General features: G+C 44.3%; 1 protein-coding gene across 1 annotated transcript in view; it reads left to right on the top strand.

Annotated features, from left to right (window-relative positions):
* The window catches only part of gra (granulito), a 103706-nt gene extending 85521 nt beyond the window's left edge, over positions 1–18185 (top strand). Inside the window, exon 5 of the mRNA XM_080194957.1 lies at positions 18007–18185. Within this exon, the coding sequence (XP_080051083.1) occupies positions 18007–18090 (84 nt within the window). The 3' untranslated portion in view covers positions 18091–18185. The remainder of the gene's footprint in view (positions 1–18006) is intronic.
* The last annotated feature ends 356 nt before the right edge of the window (positions 18186–18541 follow it).

Raw genomic sequence — 18541 nt, 5'->3', positions numbered from 1 at the left:
ATAGGTAGTGTAAAGCTGTCCCACTTAGCTGATGGCACAAGGATTAAGAGACACAAATTTAACTTACATTTAAACTGTGTCTTCTAATTCTAGATTCTCTCACCTGAGTGGCATCAGAGGGCAGTGCCAGGAGGTGAGTTGCTGCAGGGCCCGGGGCAGAACCAAAAAGGAGGGGAAGGACACAAGAGGCGGTTCCCCATATCTGTGGTGGGTTACCCATTATGTACGTGGTAGGTGGGGAGGTCTCCATGTATGTGGGCGGGGGAGGGGGGGGGTTCTATGATTTTTCATTGGAGATTGGGATGTTAGTGACTGAGATTTCCAGCTTTGCCAGCTTTTTCCAACCCCACAATGCCAGCATGATGACATGGGCCATACAATGTGGTGAGAAAGGCCAACTTTGCAGCTACATAGCTGCACGCCAGTTTTCTCGGCACAGCCAGCACTTTGTGCGAATAAAGAGAAAATTCCACTCCTTGGGGGCGATTTTACCATCGCGTTGTAGCCATTTTTAGGTGCGGCATTGTAGAGAAGTGGCTGCAACGCGCTGAGCATGATCGGCACCAGTTTTTGCGGGTGGCGCCGTTTTATGAGCACTGGATATCCAGCATAGTCAGTCTCTCACTGGAGACGGGCGACAGGCAGGTTAACATATTTAAATCTATTAAAATGAACATTTACATCTACTTACCGAGCCCAGTGCTCAATCATCCGGGCTTGGCCCTCCCATTATGACCTCTGCAGAAAAGGTTCATGCTGGCGAGGAATAGACATGCTGCCCATGAATGGGAAGCAGTCAACCTGCCGGTGGAACCACAGGCCATTGAGGACCCCCGGGAAACCGCAGGCAAGGGGAGTGCCCCTTGGGCAGTGCCAGACTGCCAGTGCTGCCCTGGCACCTGGGTAGTGCCCACCAGGCACTTGGGCAAGGCACATGGCAGTACCAGGGCAGGGCTAATGGGGAAGGGGCTAATGGGAGAGGGGCCCATTGCAATTCTACAGGGATTGGGGAGGGAGGGAGAGGGGGCCCGCTGCCTTTTTGTAGGGATTGATGGGGGAGGAGGGAGAGAGGGCCCGCTGCCACTCTACAGGGATCAGTGGGTGTGGGGGGTAGGGATTGAGGCCTGCTGCCACTCTGCAGGGATCGATGAAGGGGGAGGGCGAGACGGCTCTCTGCCACTCTGCAGGGATCAGTGGGTGGGGGGGAGGGGAGTGGGGGGAGGGAATGGGGGCCCGCTGCCACTTTGCAGGGATCAATGAGGGGAAGGGAGGGCGAGGGGGCTCTCTGCCACTCTGCAGGGATCACAGGGGGCTGGGAAGGAGAGAGGCCCTGCTGGTACTCTGTAGGAATTGATGGGAGGCAGGAAGAAGAGGAGGCCTGCTGCCATTGTGCAGGGTTTGGGGAGGGAGGGGGTGCTCAGCCACCCTGCAGGGATCGTTGGGGGGAAGGGAAGGAGAGAGACCCCGCTGCCACTCTGCAGGGATCAGTGGGTGTGGGGGGTAGGGATTGAGGCCTGCTGCCACTCTGCAGGGATCGATGAAGGGGGAGGGCGAGACGGCTCTCTGCCACTCTGCAGGGATCAGTGGGTGGGGGGGAGGGGAGTGGGGGGAGGGAATGGGGGCCCGCTGCCACTTTGCAGGGATCAATGAGGGGAAGGGAGGGCGAGGGGGCTCTCTGCCACTCTGCAGGGATCACGGGGGGCTGGGAAGGAGAGAGGCCCTGCTGGTACTCTGCAGGAATCGATGGGAGGCAGGAAGAAGAGGAGGCCTGCTGCCATTGTGCAGGGTTTGGGGAGGGAGGGGGTGCTCAGCCACCCTGCAGGGATCGTTGGGGGGAAGGGAAGGAGAGAGACCCCGCTGCCACTCTGCAGGGATCAGTGGTGGGGGGGGGCCTGCTGCTATTCTGCTGCGATTGGTGGGGGGAGGTGGCGGGTGCACGACTGGTGGTGGAGAGGTGCCCGCCATCGGTCTAGGCAACGGAGGGGTGAACGATAGCTGCATCTCAGGCTGCGGGCCCCCACGATTGTGGGGGGAGCTGCTTCAGGTAGCTTGCAGTAGCAGGGGCTTGACAGCTCTCTCTTGTCTGTTAGTCCCCTGCTACTGCTGATGCGCATGTGCAGCATCAGAGACCTGCACATGTGCACTACCTCCTTCTGCAGTCTTTCTGGCACATGAAGCTCCACCCACCGGCTTCTGCAACACGAATCTGACACTCTCAAACTTTTATAGGCAGAGTGCATATAGGAGGGCCTAAAAGTTGGATCTGAAACTCTCCCAGTCTCAAATCCATCCAGCACTTGAATTAAAACGGTAAATTCGCCCCCTTTGTCTCTTCAGTTCTTCCTTTCTTGGAGCTCAAGTCACCTCAACTTCTGGAACACCTCAGGAGCATTTGTCAGGAGTCTTCCTTCAGAATCAAACATCTATTGAAATGAACCCTGCCAAAGTCTCTTAGTTTATACTTTCTTTTCAGAGGTTGATGCTTGGGCTGCTAAGTGGCAATGACATTCACACTGCATAAGTACCAGGCAATGACCATCTCCAACAAGAAAGATCTAACCATCTCCCCTTGACATTCAATAGCATCACCATCACTGAATCTCAGAAACTGAACTGGAACAGCCATATCGATATGGTGGCTCAGGAGCAGTTCAGAGGCTGGGAACTCTGCAGTGAGTAACTTACTTCCTGACTTCCTAAAGCCTGTCCAGCATCAGCAGGGTTCATGTCAGGAGTGTGATAGCATGCTCTCCACTTGGCTAAATGAGTGCAGCCCCAGCAATACTTAAGGAACTCAATACCATCCAGGACAAAGCAACTTGTCTGATTGGCATCCTCATTCACTACCTTAAACAATCACTCTCTCCATCTCTGAAATGCAGTGGCAGCAATGTGTACTATATATAAGATGCGCTGCAATAACTCACCAAGGTTTCTTCAAAAGCACCTTCCAATCCATAAAGGGCAGTAGATGCAAAGAACCACCACCATCTACAAATAAGTCACATACCACCCTCACTTGGAACTATATCACCATTCCCTGTTATTGGGTTAAAATCTTGCAACATCTTAACTAACATCACTGTGAACGAGATGGGTTTTTTAATGACAATCAGTGATTGTAACAAGGTTATCATTCCTTGAATGTTTTCAATTCCAGATAGAGTTTTACAGCACAGAAAGCGATCTTTTGGCCTATCATGTCTGTGCTGGCCATCAAGCACCTACCTATTCTAATCCCATTTCCCAGCAGTTGGACCGTGGCCCTACATGCTATGGCCTTTCAATTACTCATCTGAAAGTTTCATAAATTAGCTATCTTCCAGTCCTCTGGCACCTCTCCTGTGGCCAGGGAGGATTTTAAAATTAGCATAAGTGCCACTGCAATCTTCTTCCTTGCCTCACTCAGCAGCCTAGGATACATCTTGCATGGGTCTGAGGATTTAGCAACCTTTTAGCCTGCTAAAACCACTAACACCACCTCCATCTCAATGCTAATCTGCTCAAATATATCACAGACCCCTCCCTATCTTCAATATCTATATTGTCCTTCTCCGTAGTGAACACAGATGCAGAATATTAATTTAATATCTCACCCATGTTTTTTGGCTCCACACAGAGATTGCTACTTTGGTCCCGAATGGGCCCTACTCTTTTTCAAGTTACCCCCTTGCCCTTAATATACTTTTAAAAAAATGCATTTTATAGGATGTGGAAGTTGCTGGCTGCACCAGTATTTATTGTCCATCTCTATTGTCCTTCAGAAAGTAGTAGTGAACTGCCTTCTTGAACTACTGCAATCCATGAGGTGTAGGTACACCTACAGTGCTGTTAGGGAGGGTATTTAAATATTTTGACCCAGTGACAGTGAAGGAAAGCCATGCAAACACAGGGAGAATGTGTAAACTCCACACAGACTTGGAGGGGAACTTCCAGATCATGGTGTTCCCAAGCATCTACTACTACTGTCCTTTTAGATGGCAGTGATCATGGGTTTAAAAGGTGTTGCCTAATGCATTTTGTTGAGTTCCTGCAGTACATCTTGGAGATAGTACAACTGGCTGCCATTGTTTGTCAGTGATGAAATGATTGAATGTTTGTGGAAGGGGAGCGATCAAGTGGGCTACTTTGCCTTGGATGGTGTCGAGATTCATGAGTGTTGTTGGAGCTGTGCTCATCCAGACAAGTGGAGAGTATTCCATTACACTCGTGACTTGTGTGTTGTTACGCACCACAGGATTTAAAGCACTTATATGGCTAATCCAGCTCAGTTTTTGGTCAATGGTAACCCCCAGGATTGTTACAGAACATTTTGAGATTTTCCTTTATTTTGCCTGCAAATGTTTTTCCATGCATCTCTTTGCTCTCCTAATTTCTTTTTTAAGTACCCCCCCTCCTCTGCACCTTCTATACGCCTCTAGGGCATCCACTGTTTTGAGCAATCCCCCCACCATCTGCCATAAGCTTCTTTTTTTTCCCTTATTACCCATTCACTCTCCACAGAATTATAGAATCATAGAATCCCTGCAGTGCAAAAGGAGGCCATTTGGTCCATCGAGTCTGCACTGACAACAATTCCACCCAGGCACTATCCCTGCAACCCCACATATTTACCCCGCCAGTCCATCTAATCTATGCATCCCGGGACACTAGGGGCACTTTAGCATGGCCGATCAATCTAATTCGCACATCTTTGGACTGTGGGAGGAAACCCATACAAACACGGGGAGAATGTGCAAATACCACACAGACAGGGACCCAAGCTGGGAATCGAACCCAGGTCCGTGGAGCTGTGAGGCAGCATTGCTAACCTCTGTGCCACCATGCTGCCCCAATTACAGTCCTTTTAGCAGTTGCTTCCAGTGGGTTTCCATATATATCCCTGTTTTGTTAAGTAATGATTGGAAAAACAGAACAGATCTGGCAGCATCTATCAGAAAGACAAAATTGTGTTAACATTTTCAGTCCATACGGACTCTGATTTTGTTTCAGATTCCAGCTTCCACAATATTTTACTTTAAATTTAGTAACTCTGAGTGACCATCTTCAGATATTTTCCGCAGTTTTCAAGGAATTTCTTAGATCCACTACCAGCAATAAAGCCTGCTCCACTGATTATTCTTCCCTGTGACCATGGCAGAACAAATCTCCTGGACCTAATGGCTGCAGGATACATCTCAGCAACTAGAGACTGTCTCCCTCCCACACCTGGCTTTGGTAGCTCACACAGCAGCCTTTTCGCTCTGCTGACACGCAGAATGGCTGTCTGTGATATTCGTTAATTTGTAGGAATGTCATAATCTGATCTCAAAATTGAATTCTTCTGCCCACTTTCCCAATGTGAAACAATCAAAGACTGCTGTCTTTAAATGCTGCATTGATACATCTTCTTCCCAAGAGAACAATCTTAGCTTTTCTTTGACCTCTAACAATCAAAACACCCAGAATTATTTGTCAGGCAGACTGCAGAACAGGTTACATAATTCCCTTTATTTAAACGAAATTTAGAGATAATGTCCCAAAACACAATCAACTTATAGACCTCACAATTGTAACAGTATATTCTAAACCTATTCCTAATTTCATAGAATCATAGAATCTTTATATTGCAGAAGGAGGCCATTTGACCCATCAAGTCTCCAACGACCCTCCGATGGAACATCTTACCTAGGCTCAGCCCCTGCCCTATCCCTGAAATCTCACACGTTTCTCCCACTAATTTCCCTAACCCACACATTTTGCGGACACAAAGGGGCAATTTACCACGGCCAGTGCATCTAGCTTGCACATCTTTGGAGTGTGGAAGGAAACTGGACCACCCAGAGGAAACCCATGGAGACATGGGAGAATGTGCAAATTTCACACACTCAGTCACCCAAGGCTGGAATTGAACCCAGGTCCCTGGCACTGTGAAGCAGCAGTGCTTGCCACTTGTGCCACTCCTGTATTTATAATCCTTGTGAAGGAGGAATAGCATTTGACCTCACTTTCAACCTTCTGTTAACATTCCAGTTCTAGATTATTGGTTTCATTGTACAGTTGACATGTGAGACATCTTAAATATGATGTCATTGTGGTTCGGACTCTCAGGACCCAGCACAGAGAAATAACTAGGAATGTTTGCAAGTGTGTAAGCTACCTCTCACCATTGGTGATCTAAGTATTTTATTGTCTTTTTAGTCTGATGGTTACCTTGTTGCATTTTAATCTAAATGTTTCTGGGATGTATTACTTTTTTCAATGGCGGACCTTAAAAGTGAGATAGGGTGTGAACTGGATGTCCAATTTTTAATGCTGGGGGGATTTTCCACACCCATTTTCAGGGTGCAGGAATGACAGAGGGTGTGGAGAATCCAGTGGGAGACCCAAAGTAGCTTTCATGCTGGCAAGATTTCCCTGTTTGATTGTCTCCAACCCACCGATAACATAATGTGGATTCCAACTTTAAATGTTGAGATCCTAATTTGTATTAATTTTTTCTCATCATCAGACTGTCCATTCATGCCAATGTGAATCACGCTGGATCCCCCACGATGTGCACCTGATGTGTTCCATGTCTGTTGGGTGTTCATTCAAAAAAAAAATTTTACATCTGGAATGGTGCCTTGATCTTTCGGGATTCTCAGTTGCTGGTGGATGTGGGCTCAATCAGAGCCTGCCCCACTAGCACTGGTAAACTCTGCGCACTGTTTTCAGGTCACCTTGTTGCAGAACAAAATTAATTTGTACTTGGATTACATTATAAATTCTTACCACTAAGTATTAATTGAGCATTTTCTATTAGAGTTACGTCAGTGGGGCCAAAATGAAAGATTGGCCACATTATCTGATCTCTTCAGGGTAGTTACAGCCTTTTGATATTTCGAAGGCTGGCAGACTTTGGTATCTAATGTTATTGTACAGAATCACATTGTTACACGTTACTACTAAACTTTTCTTGGGACCCTCACTTATCACAGGGCAAGATTTTATTCTCTTATCCTTTATTTTTATCACTCTTTGGATCGGATTTTCCGGCCCTTTCCACTGACAGGATCTTCCTGTTCTGACAAAGGTAACCCTCCCCCAGTGGCAGGATAAGCGAGCCAAACAAAACACTGCAGACTTCATTGGGGAATATGTCAGCAGTAATGGACATTCAGCTCTGATCTTCGAGTAAGCGTTTTTCAAGGCGGCCTTCATGACACACAACAGTGCAGAATCACTGAGCAAAAACTGATAGCCAAGTTCTGCACACATGAAGAGGGTCTCAACTGGGATCTTGTGTTCATGTCAAACTACCTGTAACCCCCATGACTTGCCTGGGCTTGTAAAATCTCACTAACTGTCCTGGCTGGAGACAATACACATCTCTTTAACCTATGCTTAATCTCTCTCCACTCATGTTGTCTCTACCTTTTTGAGTCTTGATTACCTGTAAAGACTTGCATTCCAACCATTATCTTGTAAATTGAGTTTGTATCTATATATGCCCTGTTTGTGAACAGAACTCCCACTTACCTGATGAAGCTTGTGGCTTGTGCTACCAAATAAATCTGTTGGACTTTAACCTGGTGTTCTTACTGTGCTTACCCCAGTCCAATGCTGGCATCTCCCATGACTTCATTGGGACCAGATTATCCTGTCAATGGCCATTGGTGAGCCACCACTGCCTCCAGAAAACATACTGTGTGGGGGTTGGAAATTCCTGGCATTTATTTCTCTAGTGCAAGAACTTGATTAACGTTGTTTTCAGAGTTTGCTTTCCTTTTTCCATAACCCCACATGACTGTGGGTATTGAAATATGGACTTTGAACATAATAAGAAATAGGAGCAGGATAGTTGGAGTAAAGCATAGTCCCTAATTGCTATTGAATTGAAATGATATTCACCACTTGCAGATTACCTCTATCAATAACATTCCTTAATATTCCTTATTCCTTTGTAAGAATGGTGGGTTGAAGTGTATCTACTTCATTGCAAAGAGCATCCGGAATAAGGCTGGTGAACTTGGAGCGTGGATTGGTACTTGGACTATGATGTTATGGCCATCACAGAGACATGGTGAGAACAGGGACAGAAATGGTTGTTGGCAGTTCCTGGGTATAGATGTTTCAATAAGAGGAAGAAAGGTGTTAAAAGAGGCAGAGAAGTAGCATTGTTAATCAAGGATAGTTTAACGGTTGCTGAAAGGCATTTTGAGGGCTGAAGTTAGAAATAGGAAAAGAGCGGTTACGTTGTTAGGAGTTTTCTATAGGCCCCCAAATAGTAATAGAGATGTGAAGGAGGAAATGGCAAAGCAGATTATGGATAGGTGTGGAGGTCACAGGGTAGTTATCATGGGTGACTTTACTCTCCAGATATTGATTGGAACCTTCATAGGTCAAACAGTTCGGATGGGGCGCTTTTTGTACAGTATGTGCAAGAGGGTTTCCTGACACAATATATGGATAAGCCAACAAGAGGTGGGACCACATTGGACTTGGTACTGGGTAATGAACCGGGCCAAGTGTTAGATTTGTTTGTGGGAGGGCATTTTGGAAGTAGTGACCACAATTCGGTGCCTTTCATTATTGCAGTGGAGAGGGATAAGTTCACATGGCAGGGCAAGGTTTATAATTGGGGCAGGGGTAATTAGGCAAGAATTAGGGAGCATAAGATGGGAACAGAAGCTGTCAGATAAAAGCACAAATGAAAAGTGGAGCTTGTTCAAGGAACAAATACAGTGTGTCCTTGATAGGTGTGTTCCTGTCAGGCAGGGAGGAAATGGCCGAGTGAGGGAACCATGGTTCACAAAGAAGGTTGAATGTCTTGTCAAGAGGGAAAAGGAAGCGTATGTAAGGATGAGAAAACAAGGTTCAGTTGGGTCGCTTGAGGGTACAAGGTAGCAAGAAATGAAAAAAAAGGGCTTAGGAGAGCTAGTAGGGGGCATGAGAAGTCCTTGGTGGGTCAGATCAAGGAAAACCCCAAGGCTTTTTAGTCTTTTGTGAGAAATGTTGTAGGAAGAATGCTTGAATCCGTCATCAAAGAAGAAATAGCGAGGCATCTTGAGAAGAATTGTTTGATAGAGCAGACGCAGCACGGATTCGTTAAGGGGAAGTCGTATCTGACGAATTTATTGGAATTCTATGAGGATGTGTCTAGTGCGGTGGACGGAGGGGAACCGGTGGATGTGGTGTTTCTCGATTCTCAGAAGGCGTTTGATAAGGTGCCGCACAAAAGATTGTTACAGAAGGTTAGGGGGCATGGAGTTGGGGGGTAAGGTGTTAGTATGGATAGGGGATTGGCTGTCAAATAGGAGGCAGAGAGTGGGTGTCAACGGGTGCTATTCGGATTGGTGGTTGGTGACTAGTGGAGTGCCCCAGGGATCGGTGCTGGGGCCTCAGCTATTTACCATTTATATAGATGATTTGGAGGAGGGAGCTGAGTGTAAGGTGGCGAAATTTGCCGATGACACAAAGATAAGTGGAACAGCAAATTGTGCGGAGGGTGTAGAAAGTCTGCAGAGGGATCTAGATAGGCTGAGCGAGTGGGCGAGGACCTGGCAGATGGAATACAATGTTGGCAAGTGTGAGGTTATCCACTTTGGCAGGAATAATAGTAGGAAGGACTACTACCTACAGGGCGAAAAGCTGCAGCATGCTACGGTGCAGAGGGACCTGGGGGTCCTTGTGCATGAATCACAAAAACCAAGCCTACAGGTGCAGCAGGTGGTCAGGAAGGCAAATGGGATGCTGGCCTTCATAACGAGGGGGATTGAATATAAAAGTAGGGAGGTCTTGCTGCAACTGTACAGGGCACTGGTGAGGCCGCAGCTGGAGTACTGTGTGCAGTTTTGGTTGCCGCACTTGCGGAAGGATATATTGGCCTTGGAGGGAGTGCAGAGGAGGTTCACTAGGCTGATACCGGAGTTGAGGGGGTTGAGCTATGAAGAGAGGCTGAACAGACTGGGCTTGTACTCATTAGAGTTTAGAAGGATGAGGGGGGATCTCATTGAGACATATAAGATGATGAAGGGGATGGATAGGGTAGAGGTGGAGAGGTTCTTCCTGCTCAGAAAGGACAGCAGGACTAGAGGGCACAGCCTCAAGATAAGTGGGGGGCAGTTTAGAACAGAGTTGAGGAGGAACTTCTTCACTCAAAGGGTGGTGAATCTCTGGAATTCTCTGCCCGTTGAAGTGGTGGCGGCTACCTCGCTAAATATATTTAAGATGCGGGTAGATAGGTTTTTGGTAGGCAAGGAAATTAAGGGTTATGGGGAGAAAGCGGGAAAGTGGAACTGAGCCACTTCAGATCAGCCATGATCTTATTGAATGGCGGGGCAGGCTCGAAGGGCTAGATGGCCTACTCCTGCTCCTATTTCTTATGTTCTTAAATAAAAGAACGATCAGGGTGAGGTTAGGGCTGGTCGAGGATAGTCATGGGAACTTGTGCATGGAGTCAGAAGAGATCGGTGAGCATTGAATGAATACTTTTCTTTGGTCTCACTAAGGAGAGGGGCCATGTTTTTGAGGATGAGAGTGTGATTGATACAGGCTGATACGATGGAGGAGGTAAATGTTCTGAGAGAAGATGGATTAGCAGTTTTGAAAAACCTGAGGGTCGATAAGTCCCCTTGGCCAGATGGAATACATCCTAGGATACTTTGGGAGGCTAGGATGAGATTGTGGAGCCTTAGTTTTGATCTTTGGGTCCTTCACTGTCCATGGGGATTGTGCCAGAGGACTGGAAAGTGGCGAATGTTGTTCCTGTCTTCAAGAAAGGAAATAGGAATGGTGCTGGTAATTATAGGCCAGTTAGTCTTACTTCGGTGGTCGGTAAATTAATAGAAAAGGACCTGAGAGATAGGATTTATGACCATTTGGAAAGATGCAGTTTAATCTGGGATAGTCAGCACAGATTCATAAGGGGTAAGTCTTGCCTCACAAATTTGATTGAGTTCTTTGAGGAGTAACTAAGTGTGTAGACGAAGGTAGAGCAGTTGATGTTGTATACGTGGACTTTAGTAAGGCGTTTGATAAGATTCCTGATGGTAGACCCATGAAGAAAGTAAGGAGGCGTGGGATAGAAGGAAATTTGGCTGTTTGGATAGGTAACTGGCTATCTCTGGCTATCTTCCCCCAAGATTGGGGGAACGGCAAATTGTGCGGAGGGTGTGCAGAGTCTGCAGAAGGATCTAGATAGGCTGGGCGAATGGGCCAGGAAATGGCAAATGGAATTTAATGTTGGCAAGTGTGAGGTGGTCCACTTTGGTAGGAAGAATGGTAGGAAGGACTATTACTTACGGAGCGAAAAACTGCAGCAGGCGACGGTGCAGAGGGACCTCGGGGTCCTTGTGCATGAGTCGCAAAAACCCAGCTTGCAGGTGCAGCAGGTGGTCAGGAAGGCGAATGGGATGCTGGCCTTCATAGCAAGGGGGATTGAATATAAAAGTAGGGAGGTCTTGCTGCAGCTGTATAGGGCATTGGTGAGGCCGCAGCTGGAGTACTGTGTGCAGTTTTGGGCGCCGCACCTGCGCAAAGATATTTTGGCCTTGGAGGGAGTGCAGAGGAGGTTTACTAGGCTGATACCGGAGTTGAGGGGGTTGAGCTATGAGGAGAGGCTGAATAAACTGGGCTTGTACTCGTTAGAGTTTAGAAGAATGAGGGGAGATCTCATTGAGACGTATAAGATGATGAATGGGATGGATAGGATAGAGGTGGAGAGACTCTTCCCGCTCAAAAAAGACAGTAGGACTAGGGGGCACAGCCTCAAGATAAAAGGGGGGCGGTTTAGAACGGAGTTGAGGAGGAACTTCTTCACTCAAAGGGTGGTGAATCTCTGGAATTCTCTGCCCGTTGAAGTGGTGGAGGCTGCCTCGCTAAATATTTTTAAGACGCGGGTTGATGGGTTTTTGATAAGAGAGGGGATTAAGGGTTATGGGGAGAGGGCAGGAAAGTGGAACTGAGCAGCGACAGATCAGCCATGACCTTATTGAATGGCGGGGCAGGCTCGAAGGGCTAGATGGCCTACTCCTGCTCCTATTTCTTATGTTCTTATGTTCTTATCTCATAGAAGACAGAGGGTGGTGGTGGAGGGAAAATTTTCAGACTGGAGGCCAGTTACCAGCGGTGTACTACAGGGGTCAGTGCTGGGTCCTCTGCTATTTCTGATTTTTATCAATGACTTGGAAGAGGGGGTTGAAGTGTGGGTTAGTAAATTTGCTGATGACACCAAGATTGGTGGAGTAGTGGATGAGGTGGAGGGCTCTTGTAGGCTGCAAAGAGACATTGATAGGATGCAGAACTGGGCCTAAAAGTGGGAGATGGAGTTTAACTTTGATAAGTGCAAGGTGATACATTTTGGTAGGACAAACTTGAATGCGGATTACAGGGTCAATGGCAGGGTTTTGAGGAATGTGAAGGAACAGAGAGATCTTGGGGTTCATATCCACAGACCTCTGAAGGTTGCCATCAAGTGGATAAAGCCATGAAGAAGGCTTAGAGTGTGTTAGCATTTATTAAGAGGGGTTTTGAGTTTAAGAGCCGTGGGGTTATGCTGCAACTGTACAGGACCTTGGTGAGACCATATTTGGAATATTGTGTGCAGTTCTGGTCAGCTCACTATAAGAAGGATGTGGAAGCATTGGAGAGAGCGCAGAGGAGATTTACCAGGATGCTGCCTGGTTTGGAGGATAGGTCTTATGAGGAAAGGTTGAAGGAGCTGGGGCTTTTCTCTAGAGCGGAGGAGGATGAGAGGCAACTTAATAGAAGTTCATAAGATGATGAAGGGGATAGATAGAGTGGACGTTCAGAGACTATTTCCTTGGGTGGATGTAGCTGTTACTAGGGGGCATAACTATAAGGTTCATGGTGGGAGATATAGCAGGGATGTCCGAGGTAGGTTCTTAACTCAGAGAGTGGTTGGAGTGTGGAATGCACTGCCTACTGTGATAGTGGACACTTTAGGAACTTTCAAGCGGTTATTGGATAAGCACATGGAGCACATCAGAATGATAGGGAGCGGGATAGCTTGATCTTGGGGTTGGACATAGCTCGGTACAACATTGAGGGCCGAAGAGCCTGTACTGTGCTGTACTGTCGTATGCTCTAGGAGTACTGCGAATTTGATTCTATTATACATTTGTGGTATCTGGGAATTGCAGACTAAAGTCATCCCTAATTGCCCTTGAATGAGTCGTTGCTAAGCCATTTTAAGCCAGTTAAGAGTCAAAAAGGCAGGTGAATTTCCTTCCCTAAAGTGAACCAGATAAGTTTTTACAATAATTAATAGTTTCATGGTTATCATTGCTGAAGCTAGTTTCCAGTGGGCCAGACATTGAATACAGGAGTTGGAACATCTTTTTGAAGTTGTACAAGACATTGGTGAGGCCACATTTGGAGTACTTTGTACAGTTCTGGTCACCCTATTACAGAAAGGATATTACTAAACTAGAAAGAATGCAGATAAGATCTACTAAGATTCCACGGGACTTGATGGTTTGAGTTATAAGAAGAGGCTGGATAGACTGGGACTTTTTTCCCTGAAGCATAAGAGACTTATGGATGATCTTGTGGAGGTCTATGAAATAATGAGGAGTGTAGATAAGGTAGATAGTTAACATCTTTCACCAAAGGTAGGGGAGTCTAAAACTATAGGACATAGATTTAAGGTGAGAGGAGAGAGATATAAAATGGTCCAGAGGGGCAACTTTTTCACACAGAGGGTAGCGATTGTCTGGAACGAGCTTCCAGAGGTAGTAGTAGAGGCAGGTACAATTTTATCTTCTAAAAAACATTTAGATGGTTACCTGGGTAAGATGGGTATAGAGGGATATTGGCCAAATGCGGTCAATTGGGACTAGCTTAACGGTACATTTGCTATTTTCCAATCCGGTAGGACCTTTCCATATTCTAGGGATTTTGGAAGATTAAAACCAATGCATGTATTATCCCAGCAGCCATCTCTTTTAGGACTCGAGGTTGAAGTCCATCAGGATCTGAAGACTTGTCTGCCTTTTTTCTAAAATCTTTACAGTACCCTTTCCCTGGTGATTGCAATTGTTTTTAGTTCTACTCTTCCTTTCACCTGATTCACAATTCTAAGATGTTACTTTGATCTTACATAGTGCAGACAAAAGCAACATATTTGTTCAGTTCATCCACTGTTTCCTTATTTTCTTTCATTAATTCTTCAGAATGCATCCTCCAGAAGACCAATGGTCTAATACCTATAGAAATTCTTATTATCTGTTTTTATATTTCTAGTCTGTTTTCTCTCATAATCTAATTTATCCCCCCTTATTAATCTTTTAGTCACTCTTTCCTGTTCTTTATATTATGTTCAATTTTCTGATCTGCCACTCATCTTTGTAGAATTATACACTTTTTATTTCAGTTTGATACTACCTGTAAATTCTTTAGTTAGCCATGAATGGTGCATCTTTCCCTTGGAGTCTTTCTTTCTCTTTGGAATGTATCTTTTCTGAGATATCTCCTTCAATTGGGCAGCATGGTGGCACAGTGGTTAGCATTGCTGCTTCACAGTGCCAGGGACCCACGTTCAATTTCGGCCTCGGTTCACTGTCCATGTGGAGTTTGCACATTTTTCCCGTGTCTGTGTGGGTTTCCTCCGAGTGCTTCAGTTTCCTCCCACAGTCCAAAGATGTGTGGGTTAGGTTGATTAGCCATGCTAAATTGACCCTAGTGTCAGAGGGATTAGCAGGGTAAATATGTGGGGTTATGGGAATAGAGCCTGGATGGGATTGTGATTAGTGCAGACTCGATGGGCCTCTTTCTGCACTGTAGGGATTCTATGACTGCCCTGAACAAGTTTCCTGGTTCACTTTAGTCAGCTCTGTCTTCATACCTTCATAATTGCCCTTATGTCAATTTAAAACACTAATCTTAGATTGACTCTTCCATTCCTCAATCTAAATGTAAAATTCAATTGTGCAATCTGTGAGGTCATTAATTACATAAAAACATAAGACGTGTGTAATACCAGATCTAGTATAGCCTGTACTCTGATTTTAGAACATGCTATTCTAACTGCATTCTGAAATGCCCTAGCAAGCCACCTTTTTCAAGGATAGTTAGGTTTGGATAACAAATGCTAGCCTTGCCAGCAAAGTCCATATTCCCTGCTAGAATAAAACAACATAACTGAATTCCAAAGGTGAGTTGAAAATGACTGCTGTTGATATCAAAGCAGCATTTGACTGAGTGTGACATCAAGGAGACCTGGCAAAATTGAAGTCAATGGGAATTGGAAAAAACTGTCTGCTCACAAAAAAGATAATTATAATTTTGGGAGGCTAATCATCTCAGCCCCATGTCATTACTGCAGAAGTTCCTTAGAGTAATGTCCTAAGCCCAACAATCTTCAGCTGTTAATGAATATTCTCCTCTCCATCATAAAATCAGAAGTTGGGATATTCACTGATGATTGCACAGTTCAGTGCCATTCACAGTTTCTCAAATATTTAAGCAGTCCATGCCCCCATACAACAAGACCTAGGCAACATTCTGGCTTGGGCTGATAAGTGGCAAGTGACCAAAGAAGTGCCAAGCAATTACTATAACCAATGAAAGAAAGAATCTAACAATTTCATCCTGACATTCAATGACATTAACGTCATTGAATTCGCCATGATGTTGACCAAGAATTTAACTGGTGGACCAGTCATATAAATACTGTGACTGCAAGAGGAGGGTAAGAAGCTGGAAATCCTGTAACTCCTCTTCCAACTCTCCAAAGCCTGCGCATCATCTACAAGGCAAAATTCAGAAGAGTGAAGGAATAGTCCCCAGTTGCCTTTGAGTGCAGCCCTAACAACATTCAAGAAGCTCTACAAAGTAGCCCACTTGATCAGCATCCCAACACCTGAAGTACACATCTTCTCCCAATTCGCCAAGGCTCCTTCAACAGCACCTAAACATGCAACCATCTACTTTAGCTCGAAGGACAGGGCAGCAGATGCGTGGGAACATTGCTGCCTACCAGTTCCCCTCCAACCCACACACCATGCCGATTTGAGACATAGTGCCATTCCTTTACTGTTATTGGGTCAGAATCCTGAAACAACTTCTCTAACAGAACTATGATGTTCTTACACCCATGTGAATTGCAGTGATTTAAGAAGGTGGCTTACTTTCCAAAGGGCAGCTAAGGATGGGCAGTGCATGTTGGCCTTACCATCAAAAATCACATCCCATGAACAAACAAAAATAATGTACATTCATCACTTATGAACTGTTTCAATGCTCTCCTTGCAAGGCTGTAATCCTCTAGTTTCTGTAAATTTTTATTTTGTTCATCCATGACTTTGGTGCACACTCCATAGCGTCCTCCATCCTTTATGTTCCTCTCCTTGCCTTATAAGTTTTCTGTTCCTTAAATTCTTTCCCTTGTGTATGCCGTCATTCTTTTGTTCCAAACATGTGGGTTTTACAATTTAGAATTCTTTAAATGTTACCACCTCAACATTTCTCTCTCTCCATTCAAAAGACTCCACAATATCCATTCATTTCAGCAAGGACCACATAATTTTGTCTAATTTTCCCTTTAGCATGAGAACAAAGGAGCAGGGGTAGGCCATTTAGCCCCTCAAGCTTGCTCCACCATTCATTAAGTTCACGGTTGATCTGATTATTGTCTTAATCCCACTTTCCTGCCTATACTTCAGCTGCCTGTTTTCCATATCTATCTATGTTTGGAACATTCTTTGCACTAAATATACCATATAAATGAAAGTTGCTATTGATTCTGTGCTCAAAGAAACAGCTTGCTCAGTGAAAGAAAAAGCTTCTAAACTTCAAAAATTTGTTGGACTTGAGTATTAAGACAAGCAAAAGCAGGTTTAAAAATTGAGAGGTTATGTAAGAAATTGAGAGTACAATAGAGCTTTTGAAATATTTGCACAGTTCACAAAAGGTGATTCAAATGTTGGCCTATTTACAAATGATTATGGGAAGATAAAATTCAGGGCAAAATAATAACATTTATTGATTATTCTTTTCCATGCTGCTTTATGATGCAATATAGTGCAGAGTTTGTTCAAATCAAGCAGCAGATTTCTAGAAATAGCACATGTTAGACTGTATGCAGTCAGTGACCAGTTTGGTTGTAGATAATGTTTTTAAAACATATAATGTAAGAAAGAGGCTGAGCTAACCTTAGGGTTTGCCTCCTCATCCTGCCTCCATAACAAAACCACGGCCTAAGCCATGGTTCAGCAACCTCAAAGAAAAGAGGAAGAAGTACATGGAACTATGGAACAGCAAGTTTAGGGTTAGTATATTTGTTTAAAATTCTCCTTTTCCTTTTAAGTGAATGTTATGATCACTTGAAATTTACTTGATATTTTAGATTCTTCAGCTTTCTTGCCAGCATAACAGCTTGGGTATCCCTTCCTATTCTGACACACTAGTTTAGTTAATATGTGAAATGTCCCATGTATTCCAGAATTGCAAGTGGCATGAGCTCTTGTTTTAGCCTGGCCAGGGAATCATTCCAGAGTTGCAGGATTTACAGAAAGTTATACTCTAGTTTGGAATTTCACATTCCAATGTATCTAAAAGTTGTAGTTAATGTATTACTATCATGAAATGCAAAACACATTTTTGTCTTTGTGCACTGAAAATGTTTATTCTTCACACTGCATAACAATTTATACTGTTCCACACCTAACAGAGGATTCTTTTGATTTAGTCTTTTAGTAAGTTCACTTCAGTATTTATAAAATTGGAATAGTAAACTGGGCTATTGAAGGTTAATTAACCCAGTTTTGGTGCACAAAAACATGAGTAGTCAGAATTTCCTTGAGGCCACTGGTGCACTGCCATAGTTTCAGTTGGAGAAGCCCTGTGGAAATTAGCTAGCTACCCACAAATGTGATAAAATGTATATTTAGTTTTTTTTATGTTAACAAAAAATAATTTATGTCGATGAACTTATCTTTTGTTTTGAAGGAGATCTGATAGTATATATCTTTTTTATATGTTATAATCTCATATGTTTGACTAATCCTTTGTCTTCTTATTTAGAGAGAGAGGTTGTATGGAAGTGGACGGGGTTTATGTTTTGCTTACCAAAAGATGGCTACCAATCATCATGGAATTGCTGGCTGATTGACAGTTGTAAATCAAGTCCTGAACTCACTTGGAAGGTGCTTATATTCTGTTTAATATTTCTAAACATATCTACTGAACTTTTGGATCTTTATGGGAAGAACTCATCCAACTTTACTCAACAGCTGGAAGATTTTTTTTCAGTGATGAGGTTCATGATTAATTTCTTTTGATTCTAATTAATCAAGATGGTGAAGTACCACATTTGTAAAACAGCACTTTTGGTAGAGTTTGTGCACTTGAAATAAATTGCAAATGGGTTAACAAAGATTTTTTATGTAGCAAATGAAATACATAGAAAGAACAATATTGTAATTCTGGTTATCTCTATTGAGGGATATTTATTGAAACAATTACTGCAGAGACCCATTTCAAATTTTGGAGACAACAGGATATCCGAGGGCCATGCATAAAAAGAAAGAGTTTTTTTAAGATCATCCTATTTTAAACA

This window comes from Carcharhinus amblyrhynchos, chromosome 8, assembly GCF_965287045.1.
Source record: "Carcharhinus amblyrhynchos chromosome 8, sCarAmb.v2.hapA, whole genome shotgun sequence".
NCBI classification, from domain to species: domain Eukaryota; kingdom Metazoa; phylum Chordata; class Chondrichthyes; order Carcharhiniformes; family Carcharhinidae; genus Carcharhinus; species Carcharhinus amblyrhynchos.
Note: the sequence above shows the minus strand (reverse complement) of the source record. Positions and strands in the feature narration are given on the sequence as shown.